The sequence below is a fragment of the Drosophila willistoni genome (genome assembly GCF_018902025.1).
Source record: "Drosophila willistoni isolate 14030-0811.24 chromosome XR unlocalized genomic scaffold, UCI_dwil_1.1 Seg105, whole genome shotgun sequence".
Classification (NCBI taxonomy): domain Eukaryota; kingdom Metazoa; phylum Arthropoda; class Insecta; order Diptera; family Drosophilidae; genus Drosophila; species Drosophila willistoni.
In genome coordinates this window covers 1880108-1896160 of record NW_025814054.1, presented here as the reverse complement: position 1 = coordinate 1896160, position 16053 = coordinate 1880108, and the positions used below count along the sequence as shown (strand labels likewise).

At 37.6% G+C, this 16053-nt stretch overlaps 4 protein-coding genes across 4 annotated transcripts; 2 read left to right on the top strand and 2 right to left on the bottom strand.

Annotated features, from left to right (window-relative positions):
- The first annotated feature begins 166 nt into the window (after positions 1–166).
- On the top strand, positions 167–811 carry LOC6645075 (39S ribosomal protein L23, mitochondrial). The gene is made up of 2 exons (XM_002067782.4): positions 167–538; positions 607–811. The coding sequence occupies exons 1-2, from the start codon at positions 245–247 to the stop codon at positions 763–765; spliced, it is 453 nt and encodes a 150-aa protein (XP_002067818.1). The 5' UTR covers positions 167–244; the 3' UTR covers positions 766–811.
- Positions 810–1520, bottom strand: LOC6645074 (thioredoxin, mitochondrial). Its single transcript, XM_002067781.4, has 2 exons — positions 1248–1520; positions 810–1181 (listed from the first exon to the last, which is right to left on the bottom strand). Exons 1-2 carry the CDS (start codon positions 1421–1423, stop codon positions 932–934), a joined length of 426 nt encoding a protein of 141 aa, XP_002067817.1. The 5' UTR covers positions 1424–1520; the 3' UTR covers positions 810–931.
- A 760-nt stretch (positions 1521–2280) lies between these two features.
- Positions 2281–6110, top strand: LOC6645073 (E3 ubiquitin-protein ligase MARCHF6). Its single transcript, XM_002067780.4, has 2 exons — positions 2281–4161; positions 4229–6110. The coding sequence occupies exons 1-2, from the start codon at positions 2578–2580 to the stop codon at positions 5921–5923; spliced, it is 3279 nt and encodes a 1092-aa protein (XP_002067816.1). The 5' UTR covers positions 2281–2577; the 3' UTR covers positions 5924–6110.
- Positions 6111–12286: 6176 nt separating this feature from the next.
- Positions 12287–15702, bottom strand: LOC124460588 (cell wall integrity and stress response component 2-like). Its single transcript, XM_047011741.1, has 2 exons — positions 15598–15702; positions 12287–12808 (listed from the first exon to the last, which is right to left on the bottom strand). The coding sequence occupies exons 1-2, from the start codon at positions 15700–15702 to the stop codon at positions 12287–12289; spliced, it is 627 nt and encodes a 208-aa protein (XP_046867697.1).
- Between the last annotated feature and the right edge of the window lie 351 nt (positions 15703–16053).

Below are 16053 nucleotides of genomic sequence, written 5' to 3'. Positions count from 1 at the left end.
TATGCATCAATTACCAAGCAATTTTCCTAGCAGAAATATAGTATTCTAATTAATATTTTGCAGATTTCCTTTTTTGGCTAACTTTCTCCCACTACGTTTTAGCCGTAAAAAGCTATCACCACTGTCGCGTGCTTGGATTGTTTTGCACTTGTCATTTTTTAGTACATTTTGTATGTTATTTACCAATTTGAAATATATTTTCCATTATTTTGAATTAAAAGCTAACAGTGGAAACAATTAAACAATGTCAACGCGCTGGTACCCCATCTATCAACGCGGAAATCCACAGTTGCGTGTCTTTCTGCCCAATTTTTGGATGAAACTAGTGCGTCCTCAGGAGGAGCAGCCGGCCAATGTGGTTACCTTTGCCGTATCCACGGAGATGACCAAACACGATGTAAAAAACTATTTGGAGAAGATCTATAAGTTGCCCGTGGTGGAGGTGCGTACCAGAATAGCTCTGGGCGAAACTAAAAGGGATCAAACCTATGGCTATGTGACGAAAAAAGATGATGTCAAATATGCTTATGTAACAATGGTAAGATCTGGTAGAGTAGAAGTCCATGCGAATGCTGTAAATAACCATTTAATTTTCATATTTTATAGCCAAAAACTGAATCGTTTACCTTTCCCGATTTGTTTTCCAATCGGGCTGAGAATCAGGAAAAGGAGGGCAAATCTCTAGATGAGTCCAAAGATGGTTTTCGCAAATTTCTCGATCGCAATAAGAAACGTCCTGGCACACCAGGATGGTATTCCATTTAGTTTAAGTTAAGTTAATTAAACGTTTGTTAACAGTTTGAAAAAACTATGTGTGTGATTTCTTTTATTAATATTCAGAAAGTCCAACAGAAAATTAACTTAAAAAGCTTTGCTCCATTTTATGTGGTGTATTTTTTTTGTTTGTGTTTTTTTTTCTTATCGTCGTTTTTTACTGCTTTGCCTGTTTAACAGCAGCAGCCACCCAGGCTCTGATTTTATCCTCATCCTGCAAACCCACCATCCTCTGGAGCTCTTTGCCATTTTGCATCACCACCAGAACGGGAACGGCAGCTACATCGTAATCTAAAGCCAGTTCACTGTGCTCATCAATGTCGACTTTGGCCAATTTAATGGATCCCGCCTGTTCGCCAACAATATTCTCAATGCGCGGCGTTAGCAATTTGCAGGGATTACACCATCTGTATGGGGAAAATGATTAATTTATTAACAATTTATCAATTTTTATTATTATTCTGTATCCCTACGTTGCAAAGAAATCTACTATGACCGGAGTTTGGCTGTTCTTCACTTTCTTGTCGAAATCCTCGGTGCTCTGCACTTTGAATATTTCTCGCTGCAGTGATGACACTGAGAATAGGCGCATTTGCGTCTGACCTTGACGTAATGTCTTGGTCAAGGTATTTAATAGTTGTCGCTGCATTTTGTTAATAATAAATTCTCTCAATTTCCTCTTAGTTTTAACTTGTTACGAGAACAATCTCCGGGGGCCCCAATACCAACAACAATGACAACAATCCACAATTGCGGTTACACTATTTTCCATAATTAATGTGGCCAAGTTGCATTTCTTCTACTAGGGAGGACAACAGAATTACACACTCACGCAGCAGAATTCTAACTGCAACTCTTAATAAAACAATTTTCGATACAAAATGTGTCAGGAACAGGCAAAATTACAAATCCGATGTATGTAATTCATTGCAAAGGGATTTGAAAATGTTTGTTAAAGTTTTCTTTCTCTGTATATATAATTATTTGTTTCATTTTCGACTGTATGGACTAGTTGTATATTGACTTTTATAATGTACAATACAAATCTCTCAATTTAGGCGTGTTATAACTTTGTAAGTAGTGCAAAAAATAGTCACTTTTACTTTTGTTTTGCTTTATTTGAACAAAGTTGACTTTGAAAAAGCATTCAAGTTTTTTTCACAACTTTTTCTCACTTTATGTTTGCACACATGCTTTTACAAACAGAATTTTTTCTTTTTAAATTTATGTTTTCCATTTTAATTTCCTTTTTTAGTTTTTTTCAAAATTGACAGCGAACCGAAATTCTAAAACCTGTTGACACGTTACCATCTCTAGGTGCTTAAGAGTGCAGCCCTGGCTGAGGGCCTTACCAAAAAGAAACCCAATTAGCCAAGTTTGCCAACCCTACGCAAAAGCAGAAGCAGAGAGTAGATTGCAAATCAAAAAAAAAAAAAAAAAACTATAAAATACGAAACGAAAATATTTTTGATTGTCGTAATATATATATATATATATATACAAAAGAGTTAAAGCAAAAACGATAAAAAAAATTCAATTAGGGAAACATTTTAAGATTTGCTTACTTAGAGCAAAATTCAAAGTACAAGTGAAAGACGCAACAAGAGGAAGAATAATCAACCAACAACAACAACAATAACAAGCAGAGCCACAACAACAATAAAGTGAAGTGGAGACCAGGCCAATTAGTTGGAGTGGGAACAAATGGCCACTAATCTAAAGAGACGAGACGTGTCCAGGAATTAGTATAAAGTCTGATACAGAGAAGTTGAACTCGAAGGCGAAAGAGAATCAATTTCCACAATGGATGATCTGTCGCAGGGCGACATTTGTCGCGTTTGCCGATGCGAGGCCCAGCAGGATCGTCCTTTATTTTATCCTTGCATTTGCACTGGAAGCATCAAATACATCCATCAGGATTGCCTAATGCAATGGATGCGTTATTCGCATAAGGAATACTGTGAATTATGCGGACATCGGTTCAGTTTTCAGCCCATCTATGCCCCCGATATGCCACGGGTATTGCCATTAAAAGATGTCCTAGTGGGTCTCATGTCGGCTGTCTTTGAAGGAGCACGATGCTGGTTGCATTACTCACTGGTGGGCATGGCCTGGTTTGGTGTTGTCCCGCTGTCGGCGTACCGCACTTATCGCTATCTATTTCGAGCCAATTCCTTTGAAATGATACTCACATTGCCCTTCGATATATTCTCCATGGAAAATCTGGCAGTGGATGCGTTTCGTGGCTGCTTTGTCGTCACCTGTACGCTGCTGTCATTCATTGGTTTAGTTTGGCTAAGGGAGCAGATCTTGCACGGCGGTGGACCGGATTGGTTAGAACGAGATGAGGCGGGAGCAGCAGCAGCAGCAGCGGCGGCAGCAAATGCCAATCCACCAGCTCCAGCCGCCAACGCCGCTCAGGCTGCAGTTGAACCAGAAGTCGAACTCCAGGATGATAATAATAATCAAGGCGATGAGAATCCGAATCCAGCAGCAGCACCTGATCCAGCACCAGCCCAGGCAGCAGCTGATGCCGGGGCCGGAGTTGCCGATGCCGATGAACAGAACTGGAATCCCATGGAATGGGATCGAGCTGGCGAGGAGCTTACCTGGGAGCGTCTATTGGGTTTGGATGGTTCTTTGGTCTTTTTGGAGCATGTCTTTTGGATCATCTCACTAAACACCATGTTCATTTTTACCTTTGCCTTTTGTCCATATTGTGTTGGTAATTTCATTCTGAGCTCTATGGATTTGCTTCATGCGGAGAAACCTTTGTTACATTTCCATGGCCTGGTGACGACTCTCTTTGGCTATTGTTGCATTGGTCTAACTCTTGTTGTCCTTCATTTCTTTGCTCGAATCTTTCGCCTGAGACGTGTCTGCTGGTTCATTGGCCTTTGCTACATTGTGGTGAAAGTTTCCCTCCTCTCTGTGGTAGAGATTGGTGTCTTGCCATTAATTTGCGGCTGGTGGTTGGATATATGCTCGCTGCCCCTTCTGGATGCTAGTCTAAAGGATCGCAAGGCGAGTTTTAAAGCCGCTCCGGGTACATCGCTCTTTGTCCATTGGATGTTTGGCATGGTCTATGTCTATTATTTTGCTGCTTTCATTTCCCTGCTGCGTGAGGTTCTGCGTCCTGGTGTCCTCTGGATATTCCGTAATGTCAATGATCCAGACTTCAGTCCCATACAAGAGATGATCCACGTGCCAATTGTTAGACATATAAGACGATTGGTTGCCTCGGCCATGATCTTTGGTTTCGCTGTCCTGCTAATGCTTTGGCTGCCCATCAGAATTCTTCAATGGGCATGGCCAAATTTCTTACCCTATGCCCTGAGCGGGGATTCGGAGGTGAATGATTTGAGTTTACAGCTGCTCCTTCTGCAGGTGAGTTAAAAAGGGTCCACTCCACCTTTAAGATTCTCTAATTGAACTCTTTCTTTCTTTCATATAGATTCTCTTGCCAGGATTCTTTGAACAGACCCAAACGCGCATTTGGCTTAAGGGATTGCTACGCTTTTGGTGCTCTGCAGTGGCTTGGCTATTGGGTATACGTAGCTATCTATTGCCGGCACCACAGCCAGAGAATGAGAATCAGGAGGAGCAGCAGCAACAACAACAGCAGAATCAGCAGCAAGCAGAAGGAAATCAGGAGGCAGGAGGAGCACCCATAGCAGGAGCGGCGGCAGCTGCACCACCTGCTCCGCCTCCGCCGCCACCACCACCACCGGAACCGGCAAGAAATCTAGCTGCTGCCCATCAGGCCATTATGCAAAGGGATGCCCCAGTGGGTTTCCAACCCTATGAGAAGCCCACTTTCTTTGCCATACGTCTGTGTGCTCTCCTCATGCTAATGTGCCTGTCCATTGTGGTGGCTGCTGTCATGGTATTGACCATACCCGTTTATATTGGTCGACGTCTGATGATGCTCTGGACAGGACAACCGGGTGGTGGCGGTAACGCCGGCGGTGGTGTGGCAGTTGGAAGAGGAGCAGCAGCAGCAGCCGCAGCAGCAGCTGGAGCGGCCGCTGCAGCAGGCGAAGGCGATGTGGTTGCAGCCAATGGAGAAGTTGCAGGAGCCCATGATGCAGCAGCAGCAGGTGGAGGAGTTGTGGCTGATCCCGAGGAAGCACGCAAAAATGAACGTTTTATGCGTGCTCACGAACTCTATACAGCGGAAATTGGCGGCTATCTATGTTGGATTGTCTCACGCGGCATTGCTGTGGTGGTAACACTCTTGCCCCAGGGTCGCACCGCCATCATACAAAAGCTGAAGCATTGGGCTAGGATTGCCCTTCAGTATGCCCTTCCAGTAATGACATTGATTGGAATATTTGTGCTTGTGCCGCTGCTATTTGGTCTACTCCTGGAACTGGTGGTGGTTATACCATTAAGAGTTCCCCTAAGAAAGACACCCATTCACTTCCTTTGGCAAGATTGGGCCTTGGGTGTGCTATATACGAAAATAGCCATCGCCCTGACACTAATGGGTCCAGAGTGGCATCTGAAACGAGCCTTGGAACGTGCCTATACCGATGGACTGAGGGATTTCGATTTGCGTTTTGTTATGCGAGATTTGGCAGTGCCAGTTGTGACCACCTTTGGCCTGGCCCTGGCCATACCATATGTCCTGGCGCACATGTATCTGCCGATATTCTTTACGGATCCCTACACTAGACAGATTATCTCACGTTTGGTCTATCCCGTCAGCTGTATAGTTGTGGGTAGCATCTGTTTCCTACTGTTCCAGATCAAGCAAATGAAGAAACTGTATTTGTCCATTAAGGTGGATAAATATTTGGTTGGCCAGCGTTTGGTCAACTATGAGCATCGAAAGAAACAGCAACAACAGCAGCAGGAACAAAAAGCGGCCAAGGAATTAAAGGAGAAACAGGACAAAGAGGCGGCAAATGAACAACAGGCAGTAAATGCCGCTGCAGCTGCTGTCGCTGCCGCTGCACTGGCACCCAATCAAGTTGGCAATCACGATAACAACGACGATGATAACGACGATGAGGCGGAGTATCCACCTGGTGGTGCTCCCATTGATTATCTCAATGATGAGGAGCAGGCGGCTTTGTATGCTCGCCGAAGGCGTGACGATGTACCACGCCACCTACTGGTAGATGCCAATGAGGAGTTGCTCTAGGGTTACGTCTATTTTCTATGTTTATTCGTTATGGAATCGCTGATTATATATCTATGTTTAATTCACATTATCCAGCCGATTGAGGAGGATGATGGCATGGACCAGCAGCAGCACGAGGAAGACCTCAATATTGTGAATGCAATTTTGGGGTTGCAAAATTTCTTTTAAGTAAAATAATTAATATCAATATGGTCAATTTATTTTCTTTCTTTGATTTTCAAATTTGTTTTACTTGGAAAACGATGATAAAAAACAAAAAGAAATCCTCCCTCCCCTTTTTTATATATACATATATATAGATATATATGCATAGAACATTTATTTTTTTGATTATATTGTAATTTGTTAGCCTCAATTGTTGTTAAATCTCTCTCTTATCCGCTTATCTATTAACTATTATCTATATATATATATATATACATACATACATATGTGTACTTTTTTTAATTCTTAAGTTATATGATCTATATAATTTCCAAGAGACACTCAATCGAGAAAGGAGACAAAGCAACTAGAAAAACACACAAAAAAGAATCCCTTAACAAAGATAAAAATTAATCCATCAGACTTGCAACTCCACTGATTTTTATATATACATATATAGAAATATAAACATACTTATCCGAAAATGGACAAAAAAAAAAAAAAAACCAAAATCCAATTATATAATATATGGAAAATTATACCTTGTATTAGCATCGTATAAAAAAAGAACTCACTTTCGGATGAGAATAGAAAAAACAAAACAAAGACACAAACATAAGAAAAAAAAAAAAAAATTTAAACTAATACTTTCTTTCATTATGGTGGTAAATGTGGTGAAAAAACAAAAACCTTTCGAGCTAGCTTTACGGAAACAAAAAAAAAAAACAAAAACAAACACTTGTAAAAATGATATATGTATACATATAAATATAAACCATTTAAAATAATTAATAAATTTAACTTAAAACAAAAATTTCAATTAACATTTTTAGACAGCTGTAGAGAATGAGTTGCTTCTCTTAATCTTGGATGGGTACGAAATATCAAAACGATGCAATTAAGACAAATGGAACAAGAACAAAAAAAAAAAAAGAGAAAAACTGCTTAAAAAAGGAAACGACAAACCGGAAATTAACAATGATGGTCAAAATAATGGTCGGACATAAAAGCTCTTCACAAGGAGCGAGAGAGAGAGAGACAGCCTTTTAAATGTCTTTTCTTTGCCATGGCTTACGAGGGTCTAAGATGGAAATTCAATTAGAAATTCACAACTAATTCGAATGGGTTGTTTCTCAGTTATTGTTAGGGTGTTTACAGTAGTCGGCAAGCACTTTACGGTCGTTTAAAAATCATGATGTCAATCGAGGGAGAGACTCCACCATGACTCAAATTTAATTGCAATCCCCCATGGGACTTACCCATTCGATTTACTCCTTTTCAGTGGGTGGCTCTTCTGGAAAAAAAACCAATTTTATTATTGGACAAAAGGCTTAGTTTTATGTTGCTTTAACCCACCAGAAATTGATCATCTTGGGGGGAACATTAATTGGATGTCCGAATTGGTTGAGTATAAATTTCTTTGGGTCGAAGGACAAATTTATGTAAAGTATTGACTTATTTAAACATCTTAATATTTGTTTTTTCCTGGAAAAATTTATTGGCATCCTGCTCCTGATACTCTGCATTTTGATTTGCTGCTCCAGGCAAAGAGAGTTAACCCGATAGGCGACTTCTTCTTCCCCGTGATTCCTCAGAGATTGCGTTCGGCGATCTTGCGTTTGCCACGATCTGTTGTAAAAGTTGTGTTTTCCTAATTTTATTGTTAATTATCACCTTTAGTGCTAAATCTTTGTTCAAATTTCTTAAAAATGCTTAGTAAATGCAAAAAGTGATTGTTGTTGTTGTGTTTAAGCAGAAACACAGGCTCTGTTGGTGATTGGCCCTCAAAATGTGTTTTTCAATTTTTATTTTTTTTGTTGTGCTACGAAATAAAGCTGTGAGTGCGAGTGTGAGGGAAAAATCAAATGAGTGTAAGTGAGAGCAGACTCAAGTCAAACACGAGCTTGAGTGGGTCGGCAAAAAGAGTGGAATGAGCGCAAAATAAAAGTAAAAACAAAATGGAGACTGTCATCTATGACAATTGAGTGGGGTGAGTAACTTTTAAGTTTTTTTTTGAGTAATATACATTTTTGATGTGCTTTTGAATATATAGTCGGGTCTCGATAATTTCTAACCCGCTACATTGAAAAAAAAGCGTTTAAAAAGCGCGATAATTTGAATTTCTGTTTAATCGAACAAAACTGATCCTCTTGCCATTTCAAATTATCGGTTGGCCGTTGTCTGGTGGGGGCGCTAGGGTGCTCGTATGCTTGAGTGAGCGAGATACTAAGATATGCTTGTAAAAAGCATTTGAAAATGCATTTGTACAATAAATTTGAAATATTTGTTTTACTGGTGTATGGTATACCTAAGTCGGCGGGACGACTTACTTACTTCATTTTCAATGACTTCTTTATTTTCCAACCTATTGCCATACCTTTTCATTAAGATCGGGTGACCATATCACTTAAATATATATAACATTTAGAAAAGACCGATCGTGCACCTTGTCATTTTTGACGCGATTGTCATATATTTGCCAGTTCAATACACCGTTTCATTAATTTGCCAAATTTCATCAAGATCGGATGACTATATCAGTTTTCACGGTCGTTAAATAAAAATTAGTCAGAAAAAGTTTTTTGCCTTTATTATATGTATGTATATATTAGTAATGTATATATATTATGTATATAATGGTATTAGTAATGTATAGTTCTAGCAGTTTGGTTGAAAATTGGATAAACTATATATGTAAATATTATTGTAGATGTTATGTAAATATTCGATAAAATAGCATTCTAACTACATAGAGTTTGTAGCCCCTTATTTAGCGCCCTTATACTCTCGCCTGGAGTTTGTTGCCTTTCAACGAAAATTGGCCATTTCCTAACGTCGCGACGTTTTCGTTTTATGAGGCCTTTCTTTTATGCACACTTTCCCCTCTTCGTCAATTCTGTCCTGGGTATTACCTTTATTATTATTAAATATCCATGTAATTTTACTATTATATATTTCGCCATAAATTCGTATTAATTTGAGATGAGTAGACGAGTCCATGAGATTAGTAGAAGCCCCCTAAATTATACCATATCTTTTTTTTCAATCCTTTTTACTGGATAAACGCAAAAACTTGGCAAGGGAACAGAATTTTTTACGAATTATAGAGGTTTTCGATTTACCGGGATTTCCAAGAGACGAAGTTTTATCAACTATAAATATTGAGGTTTTCGATTCAGCGGGCTACGAATTATCGAGACTCGACTATACATACATAATTAAGAATAGAGGCATAATTTTCCACAAGAACCTATACTTTAGTATGGTAAATTTTAATAAAAACATCGATGTCTATGTTCATTGATGGTTTTAATGGTAATAATCGATGGTGTTTTAAAACATCGGAATTAATAATGTTCACCGTTTTCTAAAAATCAAAAGTTCTCATAATACTATTTAAAATTAATCTTAAATGAATAAGGTATTAATAAAATATTGAAACCCGCTGGTCTCTTATTGTCAGCATTATCTTTCAAAAACTATTTGATAAAGTATTTATGGGCTTACTTCCAAAATAAAATTTCGTTTACCTGATTTGGGCTTATTCAATTAATTTAATCTGTTAAAATTTTGTCAATCTGAAAGAAATGCGCTTAAAGTTATAACTCAAGTAAGGTTTAAAAGGGCTTTTTAAACACAGCTTCATTTAATTATATTATAGAATTTGATAAGTGACAAATAAAACCGATGTTTTGGTGAAACATCGATACATCGCTGAACATCGACATCAACAAAAACATCGAAAAACATTGCCAAGAGAACATTGTTGTTTGATGCATCGATGTTCGATGCATCGATGTTTTTTTACATCACTAACTACACATACATACATACATACGTAAATATGTACATAGGTTAATATGAATTTTCCTCATATGAATTTATACAATTAATTATTAAAATATTTTGTATTTCTAGAGAGATTAAATTTAATAAGGTAATAATCCAAAAAAGGAGTAAAATCCTGTGTTTTATTCTTCGAACTCGAGCCGACAAACAAAAAGGTTTGATATTGATATTATTCAAAAAGGTCGCCAAAGCAACCAATTTTTTGCTCATTTAAATACAAAATTTCTACTACAAAAACGAGTTCAACTTTAAACTAACTTTATCTAGTTTATTGGGTGGTATTTACTTTATGCCCAAACTGTAACCATAACATAATCTGATAAAACCCAAAAGTTCTTGTGTTGTTGTAATCCTCGGCTTCACTTGTTTAAATGATGTTGACATATTTTCTTCTAACTTTTCAAGTACTAGGTTTTTGGCTTTTTTAGTTCCATTGTCGCAACTTTAAAGCTTTTCTCGCCTTTTGAATTTTTTATGCAGTTTATAACAAAGAAAGGGTTTACGCTACCAGAATACAATAACAATAACATCAACGCGTAAGAAAAGAAGGTATATAATAATAAAAACGAAATTAAACGAATATTGAAGTTTGCTTGTTTTTTACCCATTAAAAACAAAACCAAAAAAAAAAGGAGAATGAAAGGAGACGCGGTGACCCCCAGCTGCCCTTTGTGCCTGGAGTATGTGTATACAAGCCAACCTTGAGGGGTAAAAAATTAAATTTCTGAGAAAATGCCAAGGGAAGTTAATAACAAGAAGTAGAAGGAAGTACTCCAAAAAGCCAACGGTACTCTAGCTCTCTCTGTCTCTGTATCTCCTTTCTTTGTGCCACTTAATAAAAAGCCCATTACATGCAATGCTACCTTTCGAGCCCTCAACCTCAACGACCACCAGCCGTCTCTTTGCCCCGTCGTTGCTTCTATATGGGAAATGCAATGTACATATGTATGTGGTGGCCACTTGATTATGGTAGAACTATGTACTCCCCAGCTAAAGTGCACAGAGACCTAGAAGACTCAATGACAATTGCAATTACGCTTGGTCCAACATAGATAAAGCGCATCGGCGTGCCAAGTCAGAGGGGTGTGAAAGTAGGGCAGACTTACGTACTGTAGTACGTACCTACATAATTCAAACAAACCGTTTAAAAACCACTAGGGCACTAGGCACTAGGCGCTAGGCACTGCAGCAATTTCACCTTCTTTAATCAAATCAAATATTAAGCTTTAGTCATCACCCCTTTTAATATGCTTTTTGTGGTTACTTGGCTCGGGCTCAATATTAAAAAAAAGGCTAATTGCAGTTGGTAATGGGGCTCGTAATGGGCTTTGTGGCTTTCCTTTGATCTGGTTTTGAGAAGATAAGCTGTTAAATTTACGTGTTAGCCAACACTACTACACTCACTCATCGCATGCAAAATATGTATTTTAATCCGAATTAATGGTTTCTCAATAGAAAAGCTCATTTTGCTCTATTTTGTAAGGGAAACCTGATAAATTTGTTAACCAATACTATTTCTGACCTATCTTGCCATATTTTTAATTCCTTATTAGCCAACACTGGAAAACATGTGCCACTCACAGCGAAAATGTAAACAATAAATGCCAAAAGAAAAAAAAACAGAAAGAATTAAAATTCAAAAAATTCGGAACGTTACGAAAATTGAATCGTGATCGAATTTCTAAACATATTATCTGAATTGTTCACATATTTAGTTTTTTTTTTCCCATTGAATACAATACTGTAGAAGGGTTCTTAAATATATGTATAGGTTCAATTTAGTTGGAACAATAACGCAAGAATGTACACATATAGACATACATACATATGTACATAGGCATAGCCTTTTAGATAAATATAGGATGGTTATTTAAAGTCTTTAAATATGCAAAATAATTGAAATATTAATCTTTTTGTATGTTACAACAGTTGCAGAAATTATAAAAATGTATTTTCCTCTCTGCAACAAGTCAGCTGGAAAATCACCGGTTAAGATATGGTTGATGGTGCCAGTGGGAATCTCTACCGTTAATACCAGCCGTTGAGCACAGATGGATCGTGTCGAATCGGGCCTTAACCTTAAATGAGCTACATAAATGATCTTTTAATAAGAAATCGCACTTCGTTTTCTGCTTCAGGTTTTTAAATTTGTTAAACATTACTATTGCCAATCTATGTTCTTATATTGTTCTGATATAAGTTAACCAAAACTACTTGTTTAGCTTTATATTTTCTTTGATTAAAAGCTTTTCAACTTGCTGTTTAATTCTACAAAACAAACAAAAAACGACAAAAATATGACAAAATATTTTGAAAAAAGGCAATTTATTTATGTATATATTTGTAAAATGTTTAAAAAAAATTAATCTCTTAACCTTGACGGCGCTTGTTTTGTCGGCGACGTTCGCGACGCTTCTCCTGACGACGTTCGCGACGTTTCTCTTGACGACGTTCGCGACGCCTCTCGCGCCTTCTACGCTCACGACGTCTCTTATTACGGTTGCTGCTAGAGCTGCTGGAACTGCTGGAGCTGCTTGAGGATTCAGTTGTTGTTGTTGTTGTAGTAGCATCTGTTGTTGTGGTAGTAACTGGAGTCGAAGCTGTGGGCGAAGTTGAGGACGAAGATGAAGGCGTAGTACTTGTAGACGAAGACGAAGGAGTTGACGAGGATGAAGACGAGGGCGTTGATGACGATGACGATGGAGTCGACGACGACGAACTGGGAGTTGTTGAAGTCGATGGTGTTGAAGAAGTCGGAGTCGACGTGGATGGAGTCGATGCTGAAGAAGATCCTGCCGCATCAGCATCCATAGCAACCGCGATCAAAGCCAAAAGGCAGAAGCATACTGAGAATTTCGATTTCATGGTAGTTAGTTGCTTTCTCTTATGTCTCTGAACAATGTGTATTATATTTTAAGATTCTCGCAGAATATTTATAGCAACAAAAAGGTAAAAATCTTCACTTTAGAAACAAAATTAAGTAAATATTTGATGATCTGGTTTCGCCAAAGGTAAACAACTAATTTTTATATTAAACAATAGATTCGCTTAAAATAAAAGAAGTAACTAGAAGCTACTCAGATGTTTTTTTTTTTTTTTTTTTATAAAAAAAACTTTCCGATTCCATTTAAATTTTTATAAGTTTATAATATATATTTTTTGATTTTCTGTGTTTAATACAAATTAAAAAACAAATATTAACATACACTCTCACACACAGGTAGCATTTACACGTGTTCATCTAACTTCTATGCAAATACATATTTAATTTGTAACAGAAACAGATATAGCAAATAAGAACGAGCTTCTTTCGGATAAATAAATATTTTGCGTGTTGACAAAAATAGACAAATTTGTTTACCCTCAAAGCATGGCATGATCTGGCAAGTTTTAATCTAAGAATAAGCCGCGTATGGAAGATCACCAGAAAATCGAAAAATATGTATGTATGTACATATGTATTTATTGAAATTTCTTATATGCTAAGGCCATTAAACTGGGTTAATGTATAATGAAGCTAGTAGATATCGGAGTAATCAATTTGCTTATAAATGTATTTATAATTTTTAGCAAACACAATTGTCGCACATAGTTTTAATCTGGCTCTGAATTTTAAAGCCAAATTGTTGAATCTGTTTTGTTGCTTCTTTTTTAAATGCATTTTGATTTCCATTTGTCCAAACAAAGAGAAATGGAATTTTATCTTAAATTAACTCTCTTCTAAATTATATTTAGGCTATCAGGATGAAATGATTTTTTAAAGTCGCCAAAATGTATGTAACAGGCAGAAGACTCTGCCTTTTCCGACTCCATAAAGTATGTATATATATTCGTGATCAGCATCAACAACCGAGTGACTCTAGCCTTGTCCGTTCGTCCGGCTGTCTGTATCAACACCTACATATCTCGTAGGTCGGATCTAGCATCTAGGTAGATCTCGGAGACTCTAAGAGCTCCTTCCTCGTCCTTCCGCCTCCGCAACTTAAGCAAATTTTCCTCATATTCTATTGTAGCTGGATACATCAAATTCGCTAATAATCTAGCTAAATTTTTTTTGTCTAAACATTTATAATTGTCATCTACTGAAAATGAGAATGAGAATTATTACATTAGGTATCGTCCAAAAATTACGTAAGCCGATTTTTACCTATACATATAATATTTCATATAATTATCCACAAATGTGACTCTTCAATAAGTTTCGAACTCACATTGCCAACTGAACATTCTTAAGAAGTATGTTTAAAATTGTTCATATTTTCAGGAAAAATAATGAAAATGGGTTTATTGTTATTTTAAAGTATTTCCTCCCATGTATTGGTTCAAGCCATTGGTCACGAGATTTTTCTATTCCTCTTAAGACATCGTCAATACCCTTCAACTGCAACTTCGCCGCTCGTAAATCGTTGACCACGTAGTATTTTTTTTGATGTGAGGCAATAAAAAGAAGGCATTGGGTGCCAAGGCGAATGAAGGTGTTGACTGTTTGAAAATTTACCTGTTTGCCTAGATGTGCCGGAGCTCGCATTGTCATGATGGAGAATATTTGTTTGGTTTGGCGAATGGCGTTTATGGCGATTCATCAACTGTCACGATTTTATAAACTTCTTACAATTAGTTATGACGTATTCATCGAGGACAACCATTTTGTTGCAACTAAGTGTTTATGCAAAATGGAATGGAATGGAAAGTGAAACTAAAGTGCCAGAACTTCACATTTTCATCTTGCATTTTCAGTTACTCAGTAAACCGTCGCGGGAAACATTCATGTTTTGCCAAATTGATTTTTTACCAAAACAAAAATCACTTGTAGGCACAGGCAACTTCAACTTGAAATATATTTCAATTGTAAAAAATTTCAAATGCCTTAAAATTAATACTATTAACTACATGCTAAAACAACTCGGTTTGCAGATTCCTACGTGAGTTGCCAGACCTTTCAAAAACCAAGTCACTTGTTTGTGCTTTTGAATGCATTCCGGAAATATACATAGATACCAGTTCTCGTATTAGGAGAAGCAATCATCGATTCTATCGGAGCGTTCGAGACGATTTCTGGCTAGAACTTTTTAAAACCAAACATTTAGATAACTTTGTTCGGATTGCAATAGATTGCGATAGATGCAATTTAGCTACAAAATTTGTGATTTCGCTTAACGAACCTTTCGCATAGTGAACAAGGAATTGTGTTCGTTACTCGAGGATCTACTATAGGTGGATTAAAATACCAAAAGGATCAAACACAATCAGATAACATTCCACCAAACAATGATTCTTCAGGAAAATTGATTAAATCACTATATTGTTTCTGTCTTTAAAACATTCCACTCCAATTAGTTTTTATGGAATGAAGGAGAGCGCAATCCAATATAACGTCTTGTTCTATTTTTGTCGACGTTTATCTGAAGGCACACATACATACATAAGTATGTATATATGAGAGTGTTACAATTTGTATTGAACTATTGTAACAATTGATGACCTTTTCCCATGCCTCTTGTTGACCCTTATTTGCCTGTGTTCGCGTCCTTAACTTAGATGCTGTCGTCATAGAGCGTACACACACACAGCTGATACACATACGATTGCATATATTAAAATGGCGTTTTCTGGCGCTCGAGCGCCACGTCTTTTGTTTACAAAATTGAATTTTTCATTACCATTGCCCAAGTGCCGCTTACCACTGCTGTCTGGTTATGCTCCTGGCCCTCGTCCCCTTGATTCTGGCTCTTTCTCTGGTTCTGGTTCTCGCCACTGCAGTGGTGCCCATACCACTCTTCTCTCATTCTCTTGCTTTTGACTATCTTGCTTTCGTTGAACGCAACCATACACACGCTTTTGGTTTATAATTGGATTTTGATTCGTTTTGCATAAAAAGTACAGAACCAGACTATTCTTTTCTCTCTCTCCCTCTCACACTGAGGCTTCATGTGTGTGTGTTAAAATTTTATGGCTTCCAGCGGCGCCTGTCCGCATCTTTGATATAATCTACACGCATTGGCCAGAGAAAAAAACCATCCAACCAAAACCCAAACGAAAACTTATTGAACTCGTTGGCTTTTCTCAATATATAAAATGATTTGAAAATAATTTCACTGCATTTCTTTCAATTTTTCGTTGTCGTCGTCGTGGTGTAG